This window comes from Arachis duranensis, chromosome 10, assembly GCF_000817695.3.
Source record: "Arachis duranensis cultivar V14167 chromosome 10, aradu.V14167.gnm2.J7QH, whole genome shotgun sequence".
NCBI lineage: Eukaryota > Viridiplantae > Streptophyta > Magnoliopsida > Fabales > Fabaceae > Arachis > Arachis duranensis.
Window position 1 is genome coordinate 104,994,500 of NC_029781.3, and position 24,179 is coordinate 105,018,678.

Sequence of the window (24,179 nt, forward strand, 5' to 3'; positions counted from 1 at the left end):
AGCTTTGTTCACGAATTCGTTAAATCCTGTATAGTAGTCTGGTGAATATAATGGAGACCAGTAATGGAAGGAAAGATCTGGAAGCATGGTCCAAATTGATCTGCGATTCCATTCTTTTGACAGGGCGCTTGTTCTGCATGCAATTGATGTATCAACATGTGACAAAATCTGACACACTATATCCTCTGGAAGATTGCTTAGCCGATCTTCTTTATCGATATTCGGACAACAATCTATTGTAATTTTCTGTGATTTTCTCATTCTGCAAAAGTTAGGGTTTATACCCAGAAAATATTTTTGGTACTCCCACGCTCTACGATCTTTTATATGATTGAATACACATCTAAAATTGTTTATACTAACAATTCATCAAAATCAAAATTTAATTTTACAAAGAGGGGTACAAAGAGAGTAGACAATAATGAAGAAAATTTTGAATTAGATTTAGATTCTTATGAATCTTATTAATGAAGAAAAGATATGTCAACGGGAAGTTATCTTTTTTTTTCACTCCAATAATGAATTTCAAGTATTTGAATATATCATTTTTAATTCTTAATTTATTATTTTTAACTTTTATGTATATAGATAATTAGTTATTTATTTATACAATAAAAATAGTTAATTTTTTAATTTATTATCTAAATACATAAATTTAATTAAATAATTTTATAAATTTTTTTGCACAAAGTTAAATTCTACTAATATTTTATATTCGAAATTTGAAAACTTATCGAATGTTAGATTTTGATATATCTTATACTTTTATTAAATATTGATGAGATAACCATCAACTAATTTCTTGGTTTTAAACAAGGATATATTTTATTAGTTTTTAGTTCATTTTAAATCATTAATCAAGTTAATCTTTTGCCGAAAAACTAAGTTATAAAATACTGAAAAGCTAATTTGATAGGTTTAAAAACAATTAATTTGATTATGAAATGAAAACTAAAAGATCAATTTATATGTTATCTCTTAAATTAATTATTATTACTAATTAGTCACTCTTCGTTTTTACATTTAGTTTTTGTTTAGTGAAGCTCTCCAAAACACACCACTTTTTATTTGGTAAATTAAAAAAAAATATATTAAAATATAAATTTAATTTTAATACAGTATAAAATAATTATAATATTCTATACGTATATTTAATTATATAATATTATATCAATAAAAATATTTAATCATATAAATAATCATCTAAAAAATAAACCGTCAATACATCAAACTTTTAATTCTTAAAATATACTCTCAAGAGACATGTTAGCAAGACCCATAAATTATACCCACATGCAATAACTTTACACATACACTAATAGAAACCAAATCATAAACTTTCTTACCTCTTTTTTCTCTATCTTTCTATACACCAAAATGAAAGGAATAATAATAAAAAAAGAAAAAAAAATGAATTCTCAACTCTATCAAGTAATTAAACCAAGCTAAATAATATTTAATTATGAAAAATATTTATTTCTCTTGTCACTAATAAAATCATTCTTCACATTCAAAATGAAGCATCCTCTGCCTTCCTTCCTTTGCTTTGATGGTGCCGCTGCTTTCCACCACCCCGGTGGCGCCGACCGTCACCGAAGGTGGTAGGATCAAGTTTTCTTAGTGCTTCAGCCTCTTCGAGACTAATGACACACTCAGGTGGAGGAACTTGGTACCTAGCCCTATCATAACAATAAGAGTATGTCATATGATTGTTCCTAAAGTTCTCCATCTTGATTTTGTGTTTAGGTATGATGTTTGCCTTAGAATTTTGAGCATTGTTGCACTTTGCAACATTTTCATCAATTGGATCAACCCCACAACCATGCATGACAAAGTTTGAGAACTCAGCAACATAAGGGGCATATTTGTAATTTACTCTGTATTTTCCTCCATCAGTTGCCCAATCAGATGCATCCCATATGGTTGCATACAAAGTCATTGGCTTTGAAGGAAAATCTCCACCCATAGATTCTGTTCTCTTCACTTCTCTTATTGGAACATTATCTACGTAAAATCTGCAACATATAAATAATAACTTCAAATTAAAAATAATTAATAATAATAAAAAAGATAAATTATATTTTTTAGGTTTAATTACTATATTAGTCGGTGAAAACTCAGGTGAAATCGACTTCACATAAAATTAATATCTAAGAACCATTAGACAAAAAGTTAGTCAAATCATCTAACTGTTTTCAGTATCAATTTCGCGTGAAGACGACTGCATCTGAGTTTCCACCATATTGGTCCCTATAGTATTGCGAAATTTTTAATTAGTTCTTTATGCTTTTTTTATTTAATTGATTCCTTACACTAATTTTTTTAACTGGGTCTATATACTTTTTTTATTTGGGTTCCTACACCGTTTTTTTTTTTAATTGGATCCCTATATAATTAAGGACCTAATTGAAAAAAAATTGGTGCAGGAACCCAATTAAAAGAAAAAAATAGTATAAGGACCTAATTAAAAATTTCGCGAAACTATAAAAACCAACAGAATAATTAAATTTATTTTTTATTTTTTAAATTTCTCAAAAATTTTTAAAATATATTTAAAATTTATTTTATATAAAATATATTCCTAATAATTAAATTTTTAAAAAACTTAAGATCAATTTAGTAATAATTCTTAATAATTAAAGCAAATTTGTATCCAACTTATTCTTATGAAATTATTGTTGAATTTATCGTAATATTCTTAAAAATTTAAATTTTTGAGATATATTTGATATAAATCAAAATTTACGAAACAAAATAAAACTTAAGCATATTTTTAAATTTAATAAGTTTCATGGAAAAAAAATTATATTTTAACTTAATAAAAATATGGAAAGGAATAAAAAAACATTGTAAAACGACAAATAAATTGATGTTATCAAATTTAACATCACAAAAGAAGGGACATGTGAGATCCCACTTTGTAACTATAGTAACAGTGGGAAGAATATTGATTGCAAATTCAGAAATTAGGTAAACAAAATTAGTTGCTTTTCCTAGTACCACAGTCTATAAAGACTCCAAAAACTTAGAATTTATCATGTGACCCACTTGTGGGTCAAATCCACACCAAATTTTTTATCTTGTGGGTTCTTATTCTTATTCTAAAAGGTAATATAACAAATTAAATTAACAATTAAAGGAATTAGAAGTGGTGATATCTAGTTTCTTATTCATTTTCAATAATAAATTAATAAGTAATATCTAGTTTCTTAGTAATCCCATTTCAAGAAAAAAATGGTTTTTGACAAAACAAGGGATTTATTGTTAATGGTAAAAGAAAACCGGAGTCATCTTTTGATAAAACCCCACCAAATTTGAATATCAAAAGCCATCAACTTAGCACTAAAAGCAATAAAACAATTAAGAATTAAGAAAAGTTTTTTGAGATAAATAAATCATCAAATTAGGGTGCTTTGGTTTTTTCTTTTCAACAAAAGAAAAAGTGAAATAACAAATCTTATTTTCTATTTTTTCATAAAATTCTAAGAAAATACAAACTACATGCATCATAATTTATAAAAATGAAACATAAATCATGAATCAACTAAATCCTCTCGAAAACACCACCCTCTAGCATGTCGTCGCTAGAAGTAAAATCATGTATTTCTTTTAAAAAATCTCCTAATTGTTTTAGGACAACTAAAAAAAATTCTTTATCTAAAAAAAATTTAATTCAGAGATAGGATATCTATTCAAAAGTTGTGGTAACTCAATAATGTATAATGGAATGATGAGAAATTTGAGTTTTGACTTATTCAAACTCTATTTGTAACTCTCTATAAGATTCTACACTTAAATAATTATTTAAATAAATAATGTAAAAAATATTATTTTTATTAACATAGTAATTTATAATTCAACTATATCTTAGATGTATATCAAAATCAATCACTAAATATATATTAAATATAAAACACACATTAAATAAAATAGTGTAACTAAATATCCTTTAAAAATTATCCATCATTCAGCCTTTAAAAGAGAGAGAAACTAAAAAATAAGTAACTTCCCATAAATCAAAAGATCGACTAAATGCTGAAAATTTAAAGAACAGATAGTATTTCTCTAAAAAAATACATATATATATATATATATACACACTTACATGATCTTAGAATCTGTCCACAGAATACTGTATTGGTGAAAATCTTGAGAAGGATCAAACCAGAGATCATATCTTTCTTCTCTGCCAGTGTTGGTACTACCATTACCATAAAAATTGGTCTGCATTCTCCAATCTCTGCCTCTAATATTTCCCAAAAACTCAAAGTCTATTTCGTCATGGTTCTTCTTGAACAAGTCACCATTTGACATCTACAAATAAATAAATAAATAAAATATGACTTATTTAATGACTTTTTCACTCTATTTTATGGACAGTACCAATAAAAATTTAATTTTAATACACCGTCGGTATAAAGTAATTTTATATATATATACGTCTCATGTACAAAACTTAAAAATAACTATCTTTTATATTGACCACGTAAATGATCTTCAAAAGACTCAGTACATCAAAATTAAATTCTAACAATATCGATTAAAAAGACAAAACGCACCATCTACAATCTTCAATTAAAAAAATTATATATTTATGTAACATTTCCAATGATCATTGGATGATGATTAGATATATATCTTATAAATATTATTGGCAATAATTTGAGTGAGTAACACTCACATAAAAAGCCACCACAACTCCAGCAGTGTAATCAGCAGGCAACTTAATCTTAGCACTAAAATACCCATGAAGGTAAAGTTCATGAGACACAAATCCAGAACCTGAAAACAGAGCCCAAAAATACAATATAAAAAAAATTAGAACAATCATAATAATAATAGAATTTAATTTTTATGCACGGTAATAATATTAAAAATTTTACACATAGAATTAATTATGTGTTATATAATAATAAAAATAATTATTTTCAAACTAAATTACTGAATAATCATCTAAATAACAATTTTTTTTTACACTAATAATAAGAAGAAAAATTAGAAAAAAGAAAAGCAAGAAGAAGAAGGTATAGATGAAAATTAAACCTGTTCTCTGATCAAGTGTAAGATGAACCAATTTGCCATCATTATGGATAATCAAATTATTATCTCCAAACAAGGGTGTGTAACCATCCTCAAAGGTTATAATAGGCAAATTATTGTTCATGGAAGAAGAACCAGAAACAACAACCATGGCTGAGGACAAACACAAGAAGAGAAAACACAGATGACACCCTCCCATATTTTTTTCCTTTTTTTTTCAAATATTTTTCAGTGTTGAGGTATATTATGTGTGTAAGAAGTTATTTATTATATATATATAAGAGGTGGTGCAAATTAAAGGAAGAGTAATGAAGAAGAATATGATAGGTTTTGGAATATATATGATCACTACAGCAATTAAATTCAATTTTATTTTTTATTTTTGTAATTAAATTCAATTGTACTATTTATTAGTTGAATTATTTGGAACTAAATAATACATAATTAGATTTATATTAACATAATTAGATTTATATTAACAACTAGATTACATTGGATATGTATATATAAAAAATCAACCAAACATACATAATATATGTTTATAATTTTATATAACCACATAGCAACTTTGTAGGTTCAATTAGAAATACATATTTGATTTGAGGTATGTTATGTGTACATTAAAATTAATTATCAAAGTCAACTACTAATATATAAAATATATATTAAAATATAAATACACATTAAAAATATATTAAATCACACATATATTTATACATAAATATATTGGTGACTAATTTTAATGTACAAATAGTATTTTTTATTTGAGTTAGGATATGGTTTTGCTTTTCACATATATATGAGTTGCCTTTTAAAATTGTAACTCTTTGTCATAATAAGAATTAAGAAGTATACTTTTAATCATTAAAAATAAGTAAATTTTGATCTAAATATATTTTTACATTATTGTTCATACAAATATAGGAGTGAACCCGAATCAGATTAGATTGGATATGGCCAAAATTTTTATCCGATCCGCACTAAAATCATCGGATCGGATATGATCCAATATCCATAATTTTTATAAACCGATCCGATATGCATATTTGCGAATCAGATTGAATATCGGATATATCCGCAAAATACAAAAATATTTTTAAAAAGTTCTTTTTTATTAAAAAATATCAATAATTTTTTTTCAATTCTTTAAAATATGTTTGCTCTTAAAATAATTTTAAATATATTTTTTTAAATAATAAATTAAAATAATACAACATATATGATAATTATTAGTTAAAATAAAACATAAAAAATATTTACTTATTTATTTTTTTATTTTTGCAGATACACGGATATGTGAATATCTACACAAAATCCGCAAATCCGATCCGATAGTCTTATAAATCGAATCCACGTCTATAATTTCTAGATCGAATTCAGATAAACACTGCAGATATATATGCAGATCAAATTCAATTCATGAACACCCTATACAAATATGTTATTTGTATGACTATTTGAATGATAAATAAACTTCAAAAAATGTTAATTACTCTTATTGATGATTAGATTTTTATATATTCGGCCAGCTTTCTCCCAACCAATAATAAAATGTATGTATATATGCCCCTTTATTTTGCTTAAACTTTATAATTTAAATTCTCATATAATTATACATGTTAAATTATTTATTTACACTTTAATTACAATTGACCTAAATAATTTTATAGATAGAATAATTAATATATTTAGATTTTTCATTGTACTAAAAAAGAAATCTCAATTTAAATAGAATTATGTATATATATAGAAAAATGATAATTTCATTCTCATTTTTAATAATGTCAGTGTAAATATGATTTTTTTTGTGTTGTATATTTTTATTTTGAGAAAAAATTTGCATTATATGCTTTTATAAAAAAAAAGCAACATTATTAAAATAGGAGTAGCAATATTTATTTGTGTATATATATTTGGAAACCCATATCGTTTTCAATTGATTAGCAATTAAGAAGTATTATGGAAAATGAGAAGTGCAATTGCATTATCATCATTTCATCTCTATCTCTTTCTCTTTCTTAATTACATCTTGATCTTGAATCCTTTCTATTCCATGGACTCGTTGGCAACAGCTTTTAAGACATGACTCATGTTTATAATGATAACATTTTCTCCAACTCATCTTCCACCTAAAAGTAATGTTAATCTCACCCTGCATTTTTTATTTTTGTTTCACAAATTATTTGTTAAGTTAAGTTAATATAATATTATTTTTTACAACTCAAATCAATATTTTATTAATAATAATTTGACAACATTTACTGAATACATATAAAACCCACTTTAAAATATGTTAGTTAATTTTTTCTTATAAATATTGAGTTATTCGTTTACTGCATACGACACCTTTTTTTATTAAATATAAGTATTTTGTGATTTTTTTTATTTTATAGATTATTTGGTATTAATATAAATAACAAAAAATATATGAAATTATTTTATATAAGATAAATATATTCATAAATAACTTATTTTATTAGACACATATTTCAAACATAAATATAAAAAATATATATTTTGTGTATCACATGGGTTTTAGCATATTTTAAATATAATGAAATTTAAATGTTATAATTAAATTCCATTTTAAAATATTATTTTGTTTAGTTGATATAATTATATTATTTATTTTTTAAATATTATGTTTAACAAAGATAATTAGATTATATTTATTCATAAAATATGCATTTGATTTTATTATTTGTTAATTTTAAATCTTAATAAGTACATGGAAATAGATTTTGAAATAAGATTAAAAAAAGAAATTTCTCCATTATAGGTGGAAATTAAAATTCCTATTTTAGTACTTGAAATCTGAAAGTGATTTCAATTAAATATTCAAACAAATGTTTTCCTTAATAAGTTTAAATGTTCTCAAAAAGTATATTTCCTTCTTAAAATACCCCATCAAAACATATTCTTAATGATTTTTTTTTCCAATTTCATTATTAAATATATGTTACTTTTTTAAAATCTATTTGGGTCTAGAATAGTTAAAATATAATAATGTATAATTGTTTCGTTTCTTTTTTTGTCTTATTTTTTTTTTGTTTACACAAACGGTATTTCCTACCTAACAGGTTAAAAACTAATGTATTCCTGACACTTGCTTAAACGGACAGTGAGCTGACCACTCGAACAATCAAAGTTGGTTTCTTTTTTTGTCTTAATTGTTTCGGTTTTAAGGTTTGAACTCTGTTTTGGGCCAGTGAATTTGGTTTCAACATAATGGACCGGATTAGGCCCAACTACCCACTATTTAATAAATCTTTTATCCATATTTATTTTATATTAAAAATTTTGACCCAAAAAAAATGATTTTTAAAAAAAATTAAAAATAATTTTAATTTTTATCAACAATTTTAAGAATCAAAACAGTATTTTATATTTTATATTTTATATTTTTATCAAATAAGATAAAACAAATATTTTATTTTTATATTCTTATCTTAATATCTTTGAATTAATATATACTATTTACTCTTTAATTTACTCAAATCTTGCTCCGAGTAGGTTAAGGGCCACTAATTAAATGTAAAAGATACAATAAATAATAAAAATTGGCATGCATGAATACAAAATTTTTAGGCCCTTACTAGCTACTAATAATCAGAACCTAAAAGTTGTAGGAGAAAATCCCTATAATGCCCTGAGGTATCTGAACGAACAGCAACAGATAACGGTTTTCCATATTTAGTGAGATATGCTTCTTTTATGTATTGCATGTCAATCTCTGTTCTCGTCACAATTACCCTTATTAGCCTTGTGTCACCGGTTCCCATTCCCTTTATTGCCTTGCGTAAAATCTGTAAGAAGAGGGAACAAAACAAGGGCAATTTCGTCACTCAAAATATTATAGGGATCTGTTTGCAATTTTTTTGTCTTATAAAATGTTTTAATATTAGATCTAAAAGAAAATATTTTACACTTTGTTGAGTTGCACTAAATGACCCAAATAAAAATATTTTCAAGCATGTTATATGTAAAAAAAAAAGGTCAAGTAGCAATTTAGTTATTCGTAATAAATATATGTTAAATATAAAATATATATTTAAAATAAATTAAATAATATATGATAATTAATTTAGTGATTAATTTTTTAAGAAAAATTTTAAGTGTATTAGGAATATCGATATTTCAGCTATTTTAACCGTTTATCTGAATTATAAAAAATATATATAATATATATTAATTAAAATTAACGGTTAAAATAATTGGAATACTAATGTTTTTAATACACTTGAAATTTTTTTAATTTTTTATTTATATAATAATTTTGCAAAGATTTCCCTCTGTTCAAAGCCTCTGATACTCTTCTCATTTTTTAGTAGAAGAAAAAAAATGCTAGTTTAATAAAATATTGAATTGTTATAGAAAGATATAGAAAAGAATTATGAAATTGAAATTTGAGTAAATACTAAATTTAGTAATTAGTATAATAAAATGGAGATTATCATATAAAGATATTAGTTAATAAGTATTAGATGATTGAATATATTTGACTAAATTATTTAATATAATACGAGTAAATATTGGTGAAAAAAATTTACCTTGGCAAAGTACATGGAAGGGTTAATAGCACATCGTAGTATGATCAAGAGGCAGCGTAAAAAGAGGCCAGATGCTTGCTGTTTTAGTGCCTGTAAGTATTAAACTTGTTATTTTTTATTTCTTAAATATGTATTTTACCTTTTTATTTTTATTATCTTAATAATATTGTAACCAAAAGCAATATGTCTGTTTAAGACTTTAAGTCGTATTTTTAATTATTTTTAATTTTCATAAAAAATTTAAAAGTAGTAAAAATAAAAAAAACAGTAAAAATTTATTGGCAAATGTATATATGTCAATTATTATGTATATACTATATACATAAAATTAACCATCAAATTAATATATGTGCAGGTATTTACATATAAATACAGTGTATCTGATTTGATAACTAATTTTTTATGCATTTATATTTTTGCGTAAATGTATATATACCTTTTAAATTAACACTGAATCAATTACTTTTTAAAAACGATGGAAATTCAAGTGCAGTCAACTTCACGTAAAATTGATAACTGAGAGTCGTTAGATGAAAATTAAATTTAATCAAATCATTCAAATCATTTAACGACTCTCAACTATAAATTTCACGTAAAATTGACTGTATATGAATTTTCACTTTTAAAAATATATTAAAAATGTGTGTATGGAACAACATATATGTTTATATATAAAGATATTATAACTGATTTAATGATTGATTTTTTGTATAGAACACGTGATATATATATATATATATGAGAAAATACTCAATTTGGTTTCTGAAGTTATACTGAGTCTCAATTTAGTTCTTGAAATTTCAATTGCCTCAATTTAGTCTCTAAATTTTTTAAATTTTAATCATATTAGTTCCTGCGGTGGTTTTCGTCGTAGAGTCAATTAAAAAGTTTAAGAACTAAATTAAGGCAATTAAAACTTTAAAGATTAAATTGAGACTAGTAATTTCAGGACCAAATTGAGTATTATCTCGTGTATATATATATATACCTTTTCAAGTGGTGTTCCAAAAGAAGCTTTGTAAGCAGAGCTAACAGCCGCCAAATGAGTGCTGCTCCTTTCACTGAAGATTCTAATGAGTGTCTTCTCATCAGTTCCTATTTTCTTGTCTGCAGATTTGTATAGTTGTTGAGCATCTTGTTGTACTAATGCTTCATCCAATTCAGGGCCTTCATAACGTTGTATAGTTATATAAGCCACCAACAACTATTACAACAAGTATGTAGCCTCTTATTAATATCATAATATAACATTTTACCTTACATTTTCAACATTAGGATATTGGTGAAAATTCGTGAAGTTAATAGTTGAGAACTATTAAATGATTTGACTAATTTGATTAAATTTTTATCTAACAGCTCTCAATTATCAATTTCACGTGAAGTTGACTGTACCTGAATTTTTACCTAAATATATACGAGGATTATATTGTTCAATCACAATTGTTGATCACTTTGGAAAATTTTTAGGAGGAACTAACAATTTTTGTGCAATTATAAAGGTTGCAAAATTGTTGTTGCTAGTAAATATTCAATCTTTTTCTTATTCATTTCTTTAAACAATTACAATTTTTGAAAGATGGAAACTCAGGTGTAGTTGACTTCACATGAAGTTGATATCTGAGAATCATTAGATGATTTGACTGATTTGACTAAATTTTTATCTAATGACTCTCAGATTTCAACTTCACATGAAGTCGACTTTACCTGAGTTTTCACCTTTTTAGAAAGAACAAAATTGAAGGCTTATAATAAAATTTATTGAGTTATTAGTCTTAATTGGCCTGAAACTTGTTATGAACTATTTATTAATAAAAATGTTATTTATATATCAAAATCAGTTATTAAAATCAGTCATCTCATTTTTTATGTGTATTTTATATTTCGATAACATGGTTGATTTATTAAATATTAAATCTGACTTGACTTTCTATTAAAAAGTTTATTAATTTTAAAAATAATATAATAAATAATTAGATATCCGCAGAATTTTTTTATTTTAATAAAAATGTTGTGATTCTTCTGAAAAAATGAACAAAAACCGCTTGAGTACTTACTTGTTTGTTTTCCATTAATTCTAAGAAAATTCAAGCATGTCAAAATGAAAAATCTTCTAATGTCTCCACTTGCAATAATATTGAACACATCTTTATTTGCAAAATAAATAAATTAAAAAAATGGAAAATATAAGCACCTTTTTGTGATCTCCACTTAGTTGTTTGTCAAGATCTTCATCAAGATTAGAATGATAAGTTGATAAATAAGCATCTTTGAATCTTCGTATTTGTGATGGGGTTCGAGAACATATGATTTCATTTACAGCTTGATAATCAACAACTGGTGAACTTGTTAATGCTTTTCTTATTATGATTGCATCCCTAGTTAGAGCATCATGCAACCAAAGTTTCAATGCTCGCTGAAAACCATTATTCAAATTAAATTAAAACACATGTACTTTCAATTATATACTTATTAGCAACTATATATTCAATTACAAAAATATTATTTGTACACTAAAATCAGCCATTAATATATTTATATATAAATATATATATAATTTAATTTATTTTTAATATATATTTATATTTCAATGTGTATTTTATACTAATAGTTGATTTTGTAGTAAGTAGCATGATTGATTCAATTTTAACATGTCCGTGAAGATCTGTAGATATACGTTTGTAAAGTGGTTCAGAAAAGCTAGTTTCATATGCTTGTTGAATAAGGTCACGTTGTTCTGAATCCCTATGTGCAAGGATATTCACAATTTTTGCTGTATCGGAACGAAGCCCTGCATGTACCAAAAACATACATTATTATTATTACCAAAACTGCGACCATATACAAATAATCAATGATTTATTAGTATATTAATTCAGCCATTAAAACATAATCAATATAAATGACTTTAGTGTACATCATAAATCAACTCCTAATTTTTCTTTTTATAGGTCAATTACTAATTTACCGCGGATCTGAGTTTTGTTTAAGAATTTGTAAGTTGTAACTAGTTAATGAGTTGTTGTATGCATACGGTAAAATTTAAACTCTCAACACTTGTTTAAGTAGATTAGTAAGCTAACCACTAGACCGACTTAAAGATGGCAATTTGACCTGACTCGACATCCACTACTTGAAAAATTATTTTTAACGCTAATTTGTTTTATTTTTAGCGACAATAAAAATATCCTACTAATATATTTATCGACAATTAGACATTAGTCGTCTTAAGTTTTGTCATTAAAAGATTTTAGCCATAATTATATAATTATTGCTAAAGATTTTTTTAATAGTCGTAAAAAATGTATAATTGTCATCATAACATATAATACTAATGATAAATATATAATCACCGTAAAAACATAATTTAAATAAAACATATAATGACTATTGTACTACTGTCACTAAAAATTATTTTTGTTGTAGTAATATTCCGTCAAATTTTTCAATAATTGACAAAAGACGAATATGAATAATCCCTAATAATACCGATTCAAACCAGGTTGGATGATTTTATTATCTTATGTTCTTCAATCTTCACTCAATGGCTCATAATTTTAAGCATATGGCTCAATTGTGTAAAATGCAGAACAAAATTAACATATAAAAAATGCATTAATAAATAAATAACCTTTTAAAGCCTTATGCAATTGGGCAGCATCATCACGAGGCGAGCATCCATTTGGAGGTGTTGTCAAAGTTGACATTTTTCAATCTTTATTTCTTCTAAATTTTGAGTCTCTTGCAAACAAACAAATTAGCTACTCTAATAATTTACTTACACAAATTAAAAGAAGAAAAGGAAAGAAAAGAAAACTTGTTGTTGTGAAGATTAATTGTATTGTTATATGGCCATAGGATCTAAATGAAACGCAATAAACCCACGCAAAAAACCTTTTGGGGGTAAACTCAATTTGTTAGTTTTCTAATATTGTGGTAAGATATCACCTTAAATAATTTAGCATATAATGTATGAATTACCTAAATTTAAGCACAACAAACCCATATATAGTAAACTAGAGCAATGGTGGTGAGATGCAACTTTAATTTTAAATATTTATATATCCTTTAAATTTAATTACTATATATACAAAAAAATTAAAAAAAAAATATTTTTAATAGGACACATAGTAAAAAAATTGCACTCATGAGAGGTTTATATGTTAGACCTTTAAAATTGGTCAATATTTTCGAACTAATATTCTATTTACCCAACTTAAATAGATATGAATAAAAATGATTAATATATGAGATAATAATTTAATTCATAAAACATATTCCGTCGTGCTGACACTAAAACGAGTCGGACATAAAATTATAGGCTCGATATGAATTGATATAGGACAATTTTGATTCAAGGAAGTATAGAGAGCCAATGAAGTATCTGTATAATGTGTACAATAGAGGGTTTAGGAATGTTTGATTCAGTAGGATATCGTATGTTTATTATTTCTAGTACTCGGATGGTTATTCTGAATAGTATAGGTGTATTGTGTTTGAGAAATTAGTAGTATTTTATCTTAAATGTTTATTTTTTATTTCATATTAGGCCAAATAAATAACTCATTGTACACATTATATAAATATTCCATTAATTTTCTAACGGAATTCTTTTGATTCGTTTAACTTGCATGTTTAAATGGATCGAATTTAATTGAGTTAAATTAACTCAGTTCTATTTAAATATATATTTACATTAAATATTCAGACGTAGCATTAATTAAAACGTGTTGCAAATATAATAAGATAATTTTAGGGTGATAAAGGACGTAATATATTTAAATGGAAAAGTATTGGGTACTAAAAGAGTATTTGTCAACTTTTGACAATAATAATTAATTTTTATTTTTTAAATACAATTAAGAATGCATTGATTTGCATTAATTATAATTTTGAAACATTAGAATTTGTAACGGTCCAAGAATGTTGCTACGTGAATCTTGTGAGAGTGTCACGCAATTCTAAGTTTCTCACCCTTTTTTGGTAATCTCTCTGTCTTGAAACTTTTTTCGTCATCGGGACGCTGTAATTGTCCTTCGATGCTGACCGTCCCCTCCCCCGATCGCATTTTGTGACACTTCTATTCCCGTGAAAGAGAAACTCATCCTACGCGCATAGCTGCCCGCATCGTCGCGTCATCGTCTCACCACTAGACCAGCCGCCTGTATCACCGAAGACATCTCCATTAGCATACATATTCAGTACAAAAAGAGACATATCTATAACTACAAAAGACACTTCCGTTAGAAGACACAGTCGTTAGAAGTCACGACAATAGAGGAGGAAGAACCTGCACGACGCGTCTTGGAGGCGGTGCTGGGTGCGGCTATGCCGACGTGTGGGTGTGCAGCGCAGTGACGGACCACTGGAAATGGTTCACGAGGTGGGTAACATTGTCTTCAACAGAGCGGAGTCGCGGCCGATGACTTCGTCGTCTTCCTTGCGTGGTGACTCGGGTTGTCGTCGCCAGCTTCTCGTAGCGGATCGGATGGATGCTCGGGTCGAGACTATCAGTGCGGTTGTGTGGAGGTTGACGGCACGTGAGATTCTCTTCGATGATGGTTTTGGTTGTCGTCTCTGGCGTCTTGTCGTGGGTGGACGCTCGTCGGCTCCAGTAGGGAGCGGTGGTACAGCTATTTAGGGTTGTGGGCACTGTGAGTGAGATGGGAGAGGAAAGGGAGAGAGAAAGAGAGTTGCGGCGCAACTGCTTAAGTTAGAGTTAAGTTATAATGATTTGTTTATGTTAATGAGTTTTTGGTCTAGTCCAATAAAAATTAAAAAAAATTGATAGATTCTTTATTAATTACTTAGCGAAATTCTATTTAAACTTCATTGGTATTTTTGTACAAAGAAAAATAAAAGTACATTACAAAAATGATCTGGTAAATTTTACATGAAAAAAATAGTTCTTAAAAGCCAAAATTGAAAAATTATTCTTCATTATGGTAAACCATCAAATGTATTACTCCATAGTTAAATAAAAAAATAATTACTCTCTAATATAATGTTTTTTAGAAAATGACAATTTGTCTTTAGCTTTTTAAAAATACAATATGACAAAAGTTAATATGTTTAAGATTTTTAAAATAAAAAATAAATTTATCTTTTTTATTTTATTTTAGTATTAATTTATTTAGCGTTTTAATGACCACAAAAATATTATAAAAAAAAATATTTTCAATTTTATTTTCCTCTTAATAATAATGTCAAATGGTATCTTTTCCTTTTCCCTATACAATATCATATATCACACACACTTGACATTGAAGCTTCTAGGTGTATTCTCGTGGTTTGCACGTTTAATGTGAATTGAAAAAATTAATTTTAATATATTAATAGGATTAAAAATGTTACACGATCATTCAATTAGATTCGTATATTTAATAAGAATTCTGCTAATAAAATATTATAATATTTGTATAATGTATAATGAATTATTTATTTAGTTTAATATAAGTTTAAAATGAAATTTAAAATAAAATACTACTAATTTATTAAATATAATACATTTATATTATCCAAAATAATTATTCAAATATTAGGAGATAATAAATATCTGATATTTTATTAAATTGAACATTCCTAAACTCTTATTATACACATTATACAAATATTTCATTGACTTTCTATACTTCTTCGTTTAATAATATTTTAAAATTTTGTAATTATTAGATTCATAAAACAAAAAATAACCTTAAATTTTGGATCATTGTAGATAATATACATGTGAGTTAATGGTCTCAGAAAATTCCAATAAGTCAAAGAAATTTTTGTAACGACTATATTATTTAATATTTATACATTAAAATTAATTATTAAAATGACTTAGTAAACAGCATGTATGTATATATAGGCACACATTTTGACTCCTCTGTGAATTCACAACTTCACATTGAAGATAGAAGGTGCAGAACATAGATTAAAGGTAATCACTTCATTATTTTTCTCCTAATCTCAGGAATATTTACACTTACACATCCTTCACAAGAACTTGATCATAATTTTGCTGTAGATTAGTCTCAGTATCATTTTCTCCTTGCTTTTCAATTTGATGGCATGAAATGGTTAAAAAAAATTGTTCTTTTTTGTTCAACTTGTGTTTTGGTTTGTTATTTATTCTTATTCATGCTCAATTTTTTTCTTTTTCTTTTTTTTTTTTTACTCTCTGTCTTGAATGTTATGTCACCTGTCAGATATTAATGTGTGCTGCTACAGATTCCTCAAGTGGGTTGGTTTATGCAACTTGGGTGGGTTATGGCTTCTTTTTTTCAACCCAAGCTGTCCCCATTTGTAGCAAAGCAGTTGTTGGGATGGGACCAAATTGACCCATCATCATCATGCATATCTTTTTTGGGTTTTTAGGATAACCATCAATGTCAATTTTTTTTTTTTTTTAATGTTCTTGTAAAATTCCATTTTTGTAATTTCCCATCCACAGTTAGGGTTCTTTTATTAAGCATGAATCTGCTTTAGTTTTGTTATTTTCAATTTAAGTTGAGAAATTCAAATTACCTTCTTTATATGTTAAATTTGAATAGGAGAGAAAAAAAGGAAAAAATGTTGGTGGGTAAAACTTAAAAAGTTAAAATACTTAGATATTATATATGTATAGTAATTAGTATTTAGTAACACTCAAAATTAGGTTTACTTGATTGTGAAAGTACCAATTTTTATGTTAGGTGAAGTGAAAGACAGCTTTTTTATGATGGTTGGTTAATGTGTCAGAAGCTTGACAAATATGTGACTTTTTGCCATTGTTATGTTGTAAAGTAGTGATTTTTCTGCTGATTAGAATGAGCTTTGATGGTTTCATTTTCATAAACCTACTCAATGGAATTGAATGGAATCCACAGTTGGGGGTAGTTCAGTGAACTCATCTTGTTTCTTACCTTGAGGTTCTGGTGGGTTTTCTACACTGGATTCTGGATTTCACTGAAATGTGATTTACCAATTTCCAATATTAGGAAAAAACAAAAACTTTGAATCTGGGGTATAGAAAGCTTGGGACTTTGGTGGGTTATGATTAGTGTTTGTCAAATATATAACAAAATTGAATGCTGAATGTGTTAACTGTTAAGTGCATTTGCTGTTAAAACTGTTCTTATCAGGGTAGGGCTATGGTAAAATGGGGTTTTTTTTGTCTTTTACTTTCATCAATGAATGAGATAGCGATTTGAATTCTCTTGTAATATATATCCATTATGGTCTTATATGCATATTTATTTATTCATTTATTTTTATATTTTCTGAAAGGTCTCTTTCCAACATTGGAAATTCCATGCCCTAATTACCATTCCATTGACTGGCCTTCACATTAAATTCTCAAAATTTTCATGTTAATTCATCTATGATTTTTCTTAAATGCTTTGTCAGATATTTTCTCATGTTCTAACTGAACTTTATTGCCTTTTCATTCATCTATAGGTCAGAATTTCATGAGTTTTCAGTGTCTTTATGAATTCTGAAGAAAATCATCATCTAAACATCACATACCTCAGAGATTTTGTGAGATTTCATTGGTATTGAACCTTATTCACTGTGTCCAACACCTATGCTCCCAAAATTCAGCACAGCAGCAAAGTTAATACTTGCTGTTATCACCATAGAAATCTTGTAGATCCATAGTTTTCATAGAACAAACCATATAGTTTGTGGTGTATTAGGGTTTAACCTAGATTTAGAGCAGTTGATAGAAACATCTCATCTTTCCTTGTAATAAAAGCTCTGTAGTTAGATAGATGACTGGTGATGAAGTTGATAGTAGCTCTGAGTGGAGCTGGGAGCAGGATAAAGCATTTGAGGAAGCCTTGGTAACGCATCCAGACGATGCTCTGGATCGATGGGAGAAAATTGCGGCCGATGTACCGGGGAAAACGGTAGAAGAAATTAAGCAGCATTATGAGCTCTTGGTTGAAGATGTTAATCTGATTGAATCTGGTTGCGTGACTCTACCGTCTTATAATTCTTCTTTGGAAGGCTCAGCAAATCATGCAAGTGATGAAGGAGGTGGCAAGAAGGGGAAGCATGATAGCGAGTCTAATCATGGAACTAAAGCTTCAAGATCGGATCAGGAAAGGCGAAAGGGTATTGCTTGGACAGAAGATGAACACAGGTAAGTTTATCATTGCTACATTACAATTACATGCTACTATATATGCTACTCTTAATTTGCTATAATTTTGTTTCAAGACTATAGAATTTAGAGATTTGATTTTTAGTTTTGTAGTATCTGATTCTGGACTCTGTTTTATTCACTGGCCTCTGCACACTCAAGATCTTGATATATTTGCGCGCGCACGCACACTCTCTCTTCATAAATTCTTGTGTCTTCCTCTGTGTACCTTAACAAACTCGATATATCTGTACTGACTAGTGATTAATAACTATGTTCCGAGGTTCATTAAGTGAACCGGCGTGGCTTCTGGTACTGTCTCATAAGGTTATGACAATGCACTATCGATTTAGATGAGGATTAAATGGTAAAGACGAGGTTTAGAGGGGTGAATCTAAAATTTTAACTGAGTTCTGCATTTCTGGTTGTTCCATCAGAACAAGCAGTGGATTATTAATGGGGTTAGTGCAGTAATTTCATGAGATGTGGTAATGTGGTAAATAGAGTAACATTTTATCTTGGTTCATGAAGATGAAGGATCCATGATATCTTGATTTTACATATGCAGTTCTCTCAGTTCAACTAAGCTATTAGTTTACTTGATATTGTTCATACTGAATGAGATAAATCACTCCCTCTCATTACATCAATTTACTATCAATATTTCGGATTTGGATCCTCTAAAGTTTGAATTTCACTTTAGAGAGTAAAGTGTGATCTTTCACCATTGATTTCATAGGTGGGACCAATAATAAATATGAAAGAGAAACTATTCAAGGGTAGAAGATTACACTTTACTCTCTAAAGTGAAATTCAAACTTTAGAGGATCTAAATCCCAATATTTCAGCTTACCCTAAAGTTGTGTTTAAGTATATTCTGTTCTGTATTTTACTATTTTCGGCATCTTTTGGTGATTGGAAGCTGCTGTGTTTGGGGTCTTTACTCTTTTCCGCTTGCATGCACCTTCAGCCTCTGTTTTCACCTTGTTTCTCTGTTCTGGTTCGAAGCTCGGTCTCAGGACAGCGTTGTGTTTTGTCTTAGGTCAATCCAAGTTTTGCTCTCCTGCTCGATCATTGGCTGTTTAACACTTTAACTTGTGCTTGTAATTGATTTCCTCCCACTTTGAACGTTCTAAGATCTCCTTCAAGTAAAGGGATGGTGTTGTTCAATTATGACATCCTATTGTTAAGGACACTATAATGTTGTTTGGTTCATATAGTCGATCCCTTCTAGTGTGACAAAGCTTTGTTGTCGTCGTCTTGTTGTTATTGTTGTTGAGGTTCAATTTTTAACATGCTTAAGCTTTACTAAACTCTAATCTCATATCACCTAATCACTTCTAGAAATTTCTTTTTTGCTGTAACTATCTTGACTCCATTCTTGTCATTCAGTTCCTTTAAATCCCCATGCTTGTTGCAGTTTTCATTTTTCGATGAACCACCAAACTGTGAATTTTGATTTTGTTGTTGCCTCTGCATTCCAAATTCATCAATGGTAAATTATAGTACTAAATCCAGAGCCTCCATTTAATAAATCCAAGGTGTTGATATGATGTTATATTAGTGAGGATTAGCATTTTCATTTCATTTTCTTATTATAAGCTTACTTTGTTCTAAAATTGGTTGAACAGGTTGTTTCTTCTTGGCTTGGATAAGTACGGAAAAGGCGACTGGCGAAGCATATCGAGAAACTTTGTCGTGACAAGAACACCGACGCAAGTAGCAAGCCATGCTCAAAAATACTTCATTCGTTTGAACTCCATGAACAAAGATAGAAGGCGATCGAGTATACACGATATCACCAGTGTTAACAATGGTGAAGTTTCAGCACCTCAAGGACCAATTACAGGTCAAACAAATGGTCCTCCACCAAATTCCGCCATCAAATCACCAAAACAACCACCTCCTCCGGCTTCAACCGGTGTTCCGGGAGTAGGACTATACTCTGCTCCTACCATTGGACAACCTATAGGACCCTTAGTATCAGCTGTTGGCACGCCGGTGAATCTTCCGCCCCCTGCACACATTGCATATGGTATTCGAGCCCCAGTTCCCGGCGGCGCTGTTGTTCCCGGTGCACCGGTGAACATGGTTCCCATGACATATCAGATGCCAGGCACATCTGCTTCTCACAGGTGAAAAAATTAGTTTAGATGTGTAATGTACAAAAAATTCTTGAAAAAAAAAGACACCAGACTTAGTTGGATTCTGCGTTTACTCTTTCAGTTTCAAATTAATTGTCGCTTTCGCCATTTTAATACATTGAAAAATCAATGTTATTCATTGATATTTTCAATGTAATAATAAGTTGAAAGCGACAGTTATTTTGAAATTGATAGAGTAATATAATTCTTTTCCTAGAGAATTTCTTACATGGAATGGCACAGTAAATCAATAATTTTCAAATAAGTTATGAAATATTTGAGGGCCTTGAGCATAAATGGTATGGTAATTCTATTAAATTGTAAATTATTGTTTTTAGTAGATAATTTATTAATCTCGTCACCTTTCCAAATCTAAATAATTAAATTTATGGTATTTTGTTTTAATAATTGTGTTTTTGAATGTTTACAAAACTTAAACTATGAATATAAGATGAATCTATTAAAGGCGAGGAATCCTCGCTAAAGCATGCTGGAAGCTTATGATTTAGCGAAGATCCAAATCCCTTATATATATATATATATATATATATGCGCGCGCGCGCGTTAGAATTTGAGATATTTAAGTTAGATTGTCAAAAGAAATTATTAAAACACTAAAAAAGAGAAAATAAAAAATAAATTAACCAGACTACACAAATCAAATTATTTATTTTATAAGTTACTTGAGTTAAATTTATTGAATGTCTTAAGCTGCCTTTGATTTGCATTTTTATTTTCTACTTTTATTTTTAGTATTTTTTTTTTGAATTCTACTTTTATTTTTAGTATTTTTTTTTTGAATTTTATGAAAGAAAAAAACAGAAGATAAAAATAAAAAATAAAAAAATAAACCAAACGCACTCTGATTTTTACGAACTTAATTTTATATTAACAACTCATATTAAAAGTTATTAATAGGACAATTCAATAAATTTAGTTTATTTTGATCTTCTTATTTTCATAAACCTGAATTAATTATTGAATTTTGTATCCAGCACTTAGAACTTGCTTTGACTACATGTGTCACATGTATAATCTTTGCACTAAATTCATGTACATGACCAAACGGAACACTCTCTACTAATTATTCTTACTTTTTACAATGTGATATCATGCATTGACTAATAACATTAATAGCTAGGCAAAATGCCAAGAATATTAACATAGTGATCATCTTGGAATGCATCTTATGTACTCCTTCTAAGATAGGGCTAAATTAAATTCAACTAAAGAAATTGATCGGTTTGTCATCTATATATATAAAAAATTTTAATTTTGATATACTATTAGTATTAAATAATTTTATACGTGGCTCCAATTATAAATAATTTTATACCTGTCTTCAATTATATAATGCGAGAAGATAAATAAGTTTTTAATTTTTTAATTCCAAAACACATAAATTTTTGATTAATTTAAATACAAAAACGTCTCTATTTTTTTAAAATTTGAGATATTTAAGTCTTTCTGTCCAAAATATATAAGGACAAATTAGTCTGATAGACTTAAATGTTTGGTATTTTAAAAAATAAAGAAAAATTTTTGTATTTTTAATTAGTCAAAAATTTATTTGTTTGAAATAAAAAATTAGAAAACTTTATTTGTTTATAACTGTGTTTAATGAAAGTATCTTTTGAATGTGTGTAATAAAAATGTCTTTCTTATAACCGTGTCTAATAAAAATGTCTTTATATATGTATTTTGTAGATGTATCTCTTTATACATGTGTTTAAAATATAATAATTAATTATTGTTGACATTAAATTGGCAGATAATATATTAGTACCCTATCTTTTTCCTTACTTTTTATATTAATCGTGTGAATAATTATTCACAAAAACCGGATATAATTGGATAACTCTTGCAAACCTTTTAGGATTTATTATTCTTGGTATATTTCCTATAAATAGAGAAGAATTGGCTACTCCCTTTCATAAATTAAAAATACTAGAATATCTACAAAGCTTTTCTTTTGGTTTATGTTTGAGTTCACAAAAGTAATGGGTTCTAAGATCTTTGTTGTTCTATTTCTATTCGTGGCTATTATCTTTCTGATCTCTTCTGAGGTTTCATCCAAACAAGACACAGACGAAAAATTGGACACCAACAACGGTAATATATATAATTATATTCAATATATAATATGTTAAAGCTACATCATTACATGATATCACTACGTAGATTCATGTTGGTTTATCAGGTATTTCTTGAAAAATCTTAATTATCTAGTTTAATCAATATTTATGTTACTTGAATTGAACTACAAAAAAAATTTGATCAATTTTTATTACCCTTTATTAATAGTTAAGATCCTTAATTAAAAATGATCTCCAACTAGTTTCTTATCTTAAAATATTAATATATAAAGTTTTTAGAATAAAAGAAATGTACTCAATTATATATTTTCAGCTAATATTTTCTTTTTTTTCATTCTTTACAATAAGTCAATAAGAATTCAAACTCCTTAACATTTATTTATATACTATTTTACTAGCTGATTGTTAATTAAAAAGTTTTTTCTTAACAAAATCATTGAATTATAAAAGGAAAATATAGAAAAGAATATAATTACCAAAATAAATTTCATTAATTACATCTTCTGATATATATGTACGTACTCTAATATGAGAATTAATCATTTTTTTGTGACTAAGAATTAATCATTTAATCAACATGATTATTTATTTGTTTGGTTTTAATTTGAATTAGGTAAGAATGAAGCAAATGGGAAAGAAGAAACCGAGCTTCCGCTTCTTCCTCCAAGTTATTGTCGCCATGGTTGCTGCCATTGGGTTTATCGTGGGGAATTGCGGCGGTATTGCATCAAGTGCTGCAAAAAAATCCATCATATTCATGATCATGATGATCAACAACAGTTCTTTGACCCTAATGTTATTAACGATGACTCGGAATCATATAACTAATAGTTAACGTAACCCTGATATGATATCACTACTAGTCAGGAATAATAAAACTCAGCTTCATGAAGAATAATGTAACAAAATATAATAAGGATGTGTATAATAAACGTGCAATTCTCTCATTGTACTTATTGCTAAACGAATAATAAAATATATTATTTCTTGTCTATTATTTGGGACATTTATATAAATGATAAACCAGACAAAATAAAATGTGCCTCCAGTCATAAGCTAGTTGAAATGAAAAAGTTACTTGTAAAATTAATAATAAGCTATTTGAAATGAAGTTAAAGTTTCATGTAACACTTAGATGTATATGTATTCATTGCATGATTTTGAGAATTAGATGCAATTAGTCGGCTGGATTCAATTAATAAAAAACTATTTGACAATGAACTGGTTGAAAACAAAAAAA

General features: G+C 27.3%; 3 protein-coding genes and 1 long non-coding RNA gene across 6 annotated transcripts; 2 read left to right on the plus strand and 2 right to left on the minus strand.

Annotated features, from left to right (window-relative positions):
• Positions 1 to 1,222: 1,222 nt before the first annotated feature.
• On the minus strand, positions 1,223 to 5,289 carry LOC107472054 (probable xyloglucan endotransglucosylase/hydrolase protein 28). The gene is made up of 4 exons (XM_016091627.3): positions 5,044 to 5,289; positions 4,682 to 4,782; positions 4,106 to 4,314; positions 1,223 to 2,015 (listed from the first exon to the last, which is right to left on the minus strand). Exons 1-4 carry the CDS (start codon positions 5,237 to 5,239, stop codon positions 1,511 to 1,513), a joined length of 1,011 nt encoding a protein of 336 aa, XP_015947113.1. The 5' UTR covers positions 5,240 to 5,289; the 3' UTR covers positions 1,223 to 1,510.
• A 3,353-nt stretch (positions 5,290 to 8,642) lies between these two features.
• On the minus strand, positions 8,643 to 13,294 carry LOC127743093 (annexin D5-like). The gene is made up of 6 exons (XM_052255747.1): positions 13,219 to 13,294; positions 12,239 to 12,378; positions 11,782 to 12,003; positions 10,579 to 10,794; positions 9,591 to 9,680; positions 8,643 to 8,846 (listed from the first exon to the last, which is right to left on the minus strand). The coding sequence occupies exons 1-6, from the start codon at positions 13,292 to 13,294 to the stop codon at positions 8,643 to 8,645; spliced, it is 948 nt and encodes a 315-aa protein (XP_052111707.1).
• Positions 13,295 to 16,444: 3,150 nt separating this feature from the next.
• On the plus strand, positions 16,445 to 21,148 carry LOC107471987 (transcription factor SRM1). 3 transcript variants are annotated; one of them, XM_021132564.2, is made up of 3 exons: positions 16,445 to 16,512; positions 18,012 to 18,699; positions 20,331 to 21,148. In XM_021132564.2, exons 2-3 carry the CDS (start codon positions 18,326 to 18,328, stop codon positions 20,836 to 20,838), a joined length of 882 nt encoding a protein of 293 aa, XP_020988223.1. In that variant the 5' UTR covers positions 16,445 to 16,512; positions 18,012 to 18,325; the 3' UTR covers positions 20,839 to 21,148. The 3 variants fall into 3 exon arrangements, with proteins under 3 accessions (XP_020988223.1, XP_015947036.1, XP_015947035.1); XM_016091550.3 differs by lacking the exon at positions 16,445 to 16,512 and adding an exon at positions 17,298 to 17,488; XM_016091549.3 differs by lacking the exon at positions 16,445 to 16,512 and having other exon boundaries at positions 17,558 to 18,699.
• Positions 21,149 to 22,701: 1,553 nt separating this feature from the next.
• LOC110276128 (uncharacterized) lies at positions 22,702 to 23,931 on the plus strand. Its single transcript, XR_002368586.2, has 2 exons — positions 22,702 to 22,955; positions 23,553 to 23,931. It is a non-coding gene; the product is annotated as an uncharacterized LOC110276128 (long non-coding RNA).
• The last annotated feature ends 248 nt before the right edge of the window (positions 23,932 to 24,179 follow it).

Bases quoted from the DNA above. Each gene is read 5' to 3' on its own strand.
- LOC107471987 (XM_021132564.2), top strand. From the start codon at position 18,326: ATGACTGGTGATGAAGTTGATAGTAGCTCTGAGTGGAGCTGGGAGCAG. The intron at 18,700-20,330 runs GTAAGTTTATCA...TTGGTTGAACAG, and splicing joins TGGACAGAAGATGAACACAG to GTTGTTTCTTCTTGGCTTGG.
- LOC107472054 (XM_016091627.3), bottom strand. From the start codon at position 5,239: ATGGGAGGGTGTCATCTGTGTTTTCTCTTCTTGTGTTTGTCCTCAGCC. The intron at 4,315-4,681 runs GTGAGTGTTACT...ATTTATTTGTAG, and splicing joins GAGTTGTGGTGGCTTTTTAT to ATGTCAAATGGTGACTTGTT. The intron at 2,016-4,105 runs GTAAGTGTGTAT...TATATGTTGCAG, and splicing joins TGGACAGATTCTAAGATCAT to ATTTTACGTAGATAATGTTC.
- LOC127743093 (XM_052255747.1), bottom strand. From the start codon at position 13,294: ATGTCAACTTTGACAACACCTCCAAATGGATGCTCGCCTCGTGATGAT. The intron at 10,795-11,781 runs GTGCTTATATTT...TTGTTGTAATAG, and splicing joins TAAGTGGAGATCACAAAAAG to TTGTTGGTGGCTTATATAAC. The intron at 9,681-10,578 runs GTATATATATAT...TAATACTTACAG, and splicing joins TTGGAACACCACTTGAAAAG to GCACTAAAACAGCAAGCATC.